Source organism: Penaeus chinensis, chromosome 39 (genome assembly GCF_019202785.1).
Source record: "Penaeus chinensis breed Huanghai No. 1 chromosome 39, ASM1920278v2, whole genome shotgun sequence".
Lineage (NCBI taxonomy): Eukaryota > Metazoa > Arthropoda > Malacostraca > Decapoda > Penaeidae > Penaeus > Penaeus chinensis.
In genome coordinates, this window is record NC_061857.1 from 17,062,218 (window position 1) to 17,064,717 (window position 2,500).

The 2,500-nt window shown below is 30.8% G+C and overlaps 1 protein-coding gene across 1 annotated transcript in view; it reads left to right on the forward strand.

Annotated features, from left to right (window-relative positions):
- Positions 1–1,589: 1,589 nt before the first annotated feature.
- Positions 1,590–2,500, forward strand: part of LOC125046749 (glycine--tRNA ligase-like) — a gene marked incomplete at its 3' end in the record, with an annotated part of 22,740 nt that continues 21,829 nt past the window's right edge. Inside the window, 2 exon segments of the mRNA XM_047644677.1 lie at positions 1,590–1,737; positions 1,861–1,967. Of these exon segments, the coding sequence (XP_047500633.1) occupies positions 1,629–1,737; positions 1,861–1,967 (216 nt within the window).

The following is a 2,500-nucleotide window of genomic DNA, read 5'->3' on the forward strand; positions in this document are numbered from 1 at the left end:
ATATATATGTATATATATGTATATGTATTATATGTATATGTATATATATGTATATATATGTATATGTATATATATGTATATATTATAGTATATATGTATATATTATGTATATATTTTATCTGTATATATATATGTATATATAGTATATGTATATATATATGTTATATATTGTATATGTTTATATATATGTATATATATGTATATGTATATATATATGTATATATATGTATATGTATATTTATATGTATATATATGTATTTGTATATATATATGTATTATTTATATATTTATGTATATGTATATATATATGTATATATATATGTATATATATGTATATGTATATATATGTATATGTATAATTATATGTATATGTATTATATATGTATATGTATATTTATATGTATATATATATGTTATAGTGTAAATATGTATTATGTATACTATAGGTATACTGTATACATATTTATATTGTATATGTACACATATATATATATATTATAGTTATATATGTATATGGACATAAATGTATTGTACATATATATATTTATATCTTACATATATATATGTATATGTACATATATATATGTATATGTTTATATATATATGTATTTATATATGATATAATATATTATGTATATATATATTTATATATGTATATGTATATTTATGTATATGTATATTATATATGTATATTTATGTATATATATGTATTTATATGTATATATATGTATATGTAAATATATGTATATGTACATATATATATTATATATATAATATATATATGTTTATATATATATGATTAATATATATATGTATAATATATATATGTAATATATATATGTAAATATATGTATATGTATATATATTATATGTATATGTATATGTATATGTATTATATATATATATGTTATATGTATATATATGTTATATTATATATATGTATATGTATTTATATGTATATATATCTGTGTGTGTATATATATCTGATATAATGTATATATGTATATATTATATATATGATATAATATTATATGTATATGTAGATTTATATATATGTATATGTTATATATATGATATAATTATATATGTATATGTGTAATATATTATTGTACTCATTTTCTCTCTCTCTCTCTCTCTCTTCTCTCTCTTCTCTCTCTTCTCTCTCTCTCTCTCTCTCTCTCTCTCTCTCTCTCTCTCTCTCTCTCTCTCCTCTCTCTCTTCTCTCTCTCTCTCTCTCTCTCTTCTCTCCTTTCTCTCTCTTCTCTCTCTCTCTTCTCTCTCTCTCTCTCTCTCTCTCTCTCTCTCTCTCTCTCTCTCTCTCTCTCTCTCTCTCTCTCTCTCTCTCTCTCCCCCTCTCCCTCCTCCCTCCCTCCCCCTCCCTCCTCCCTCCTCCTCCCTCCCTCCCCTCCCTCCTCCCTCCTCCTCCTCCTTCCCTCCCTCCTTCCTCCCTCTCCCTCTCTCCCCCTCTGCCCTCTTCTTCTCCTTCTTCTCCCCCTTCCCCCTTTCTTTCCCCCCCACCCTCCTCCTTCCCTCCATCACCCTCTCTCCCCTCTGCCTCTTCTCTTCCCTTCTTCTCCCCCTACCCCCTTTCTTTCCCCCCCACACCTCTTTCTCTTTCTCAGGAGGAAATGGATAAAATTGTGAAGGATTACAAAATGAAGTCTCCATTGACTGGAAATGATCTAACTGATGCTGTAGAATTTAATCTCATGTTCCCTATTTCAATAGGCCCATCTGGTAAGACTTACTACTCACTACTGTACTTATTTACATATTCCTTTTTCTTATATTGTGGATTTATGTAAATGTGCTACATAAGTCCAGTAAATCCTTCCTGAAAATTGAATTATTCTATTCTAGGAGCATTGAAAGGTTTCCTACGACCAGAAACTGCTCAGGGTATTTTCGTGAACTTCAAGAGACTACTTGAATATAATCAAGGGAAATTGCCTTTTGCTTGTGCACAGGTAAGCAGCATGAGGAATATTTTTGGTTAAAAATATTAAGTGTTTCCTTATTGCCATTCAAATTATCTAGGTGTTATAATTGGAGGTACATCGTGTTTCAAACAATTGTGATATTCATGTAATCATTACCATTTCCTATTACAGCAGTTTGATATTCCTGTAAATAGTACACAGAAATTTTGCAATAACTTTGTTTTTTTAGTGCTTTTCCTACCACTAGCTTGACTTAATCAATCAAAATCAATGGCGTCGGGTATAGAAAATTAACAAAAACTCTACGCTCTGGCGAACGGCGGCAGCGCGCCGACTCTGAGCGCGTGTATTCGGTACATCAAGCCGAATCATTGCCTCGGGGCGTTTTGGCGTGGCGCCGCTGCGGACAGCCGCACGCCTCAAATCGGGCGTATTGTTATGACGGCGATAGCCGTGACCCGTCGCCATTGGGTTAAAAGGGCTAATGCCAAAAAGGGTGCAGTAACACAACCACCCACTGTTTCCAGCCATAAGGGTCACTCACTAAGCCGCCAGGCAAG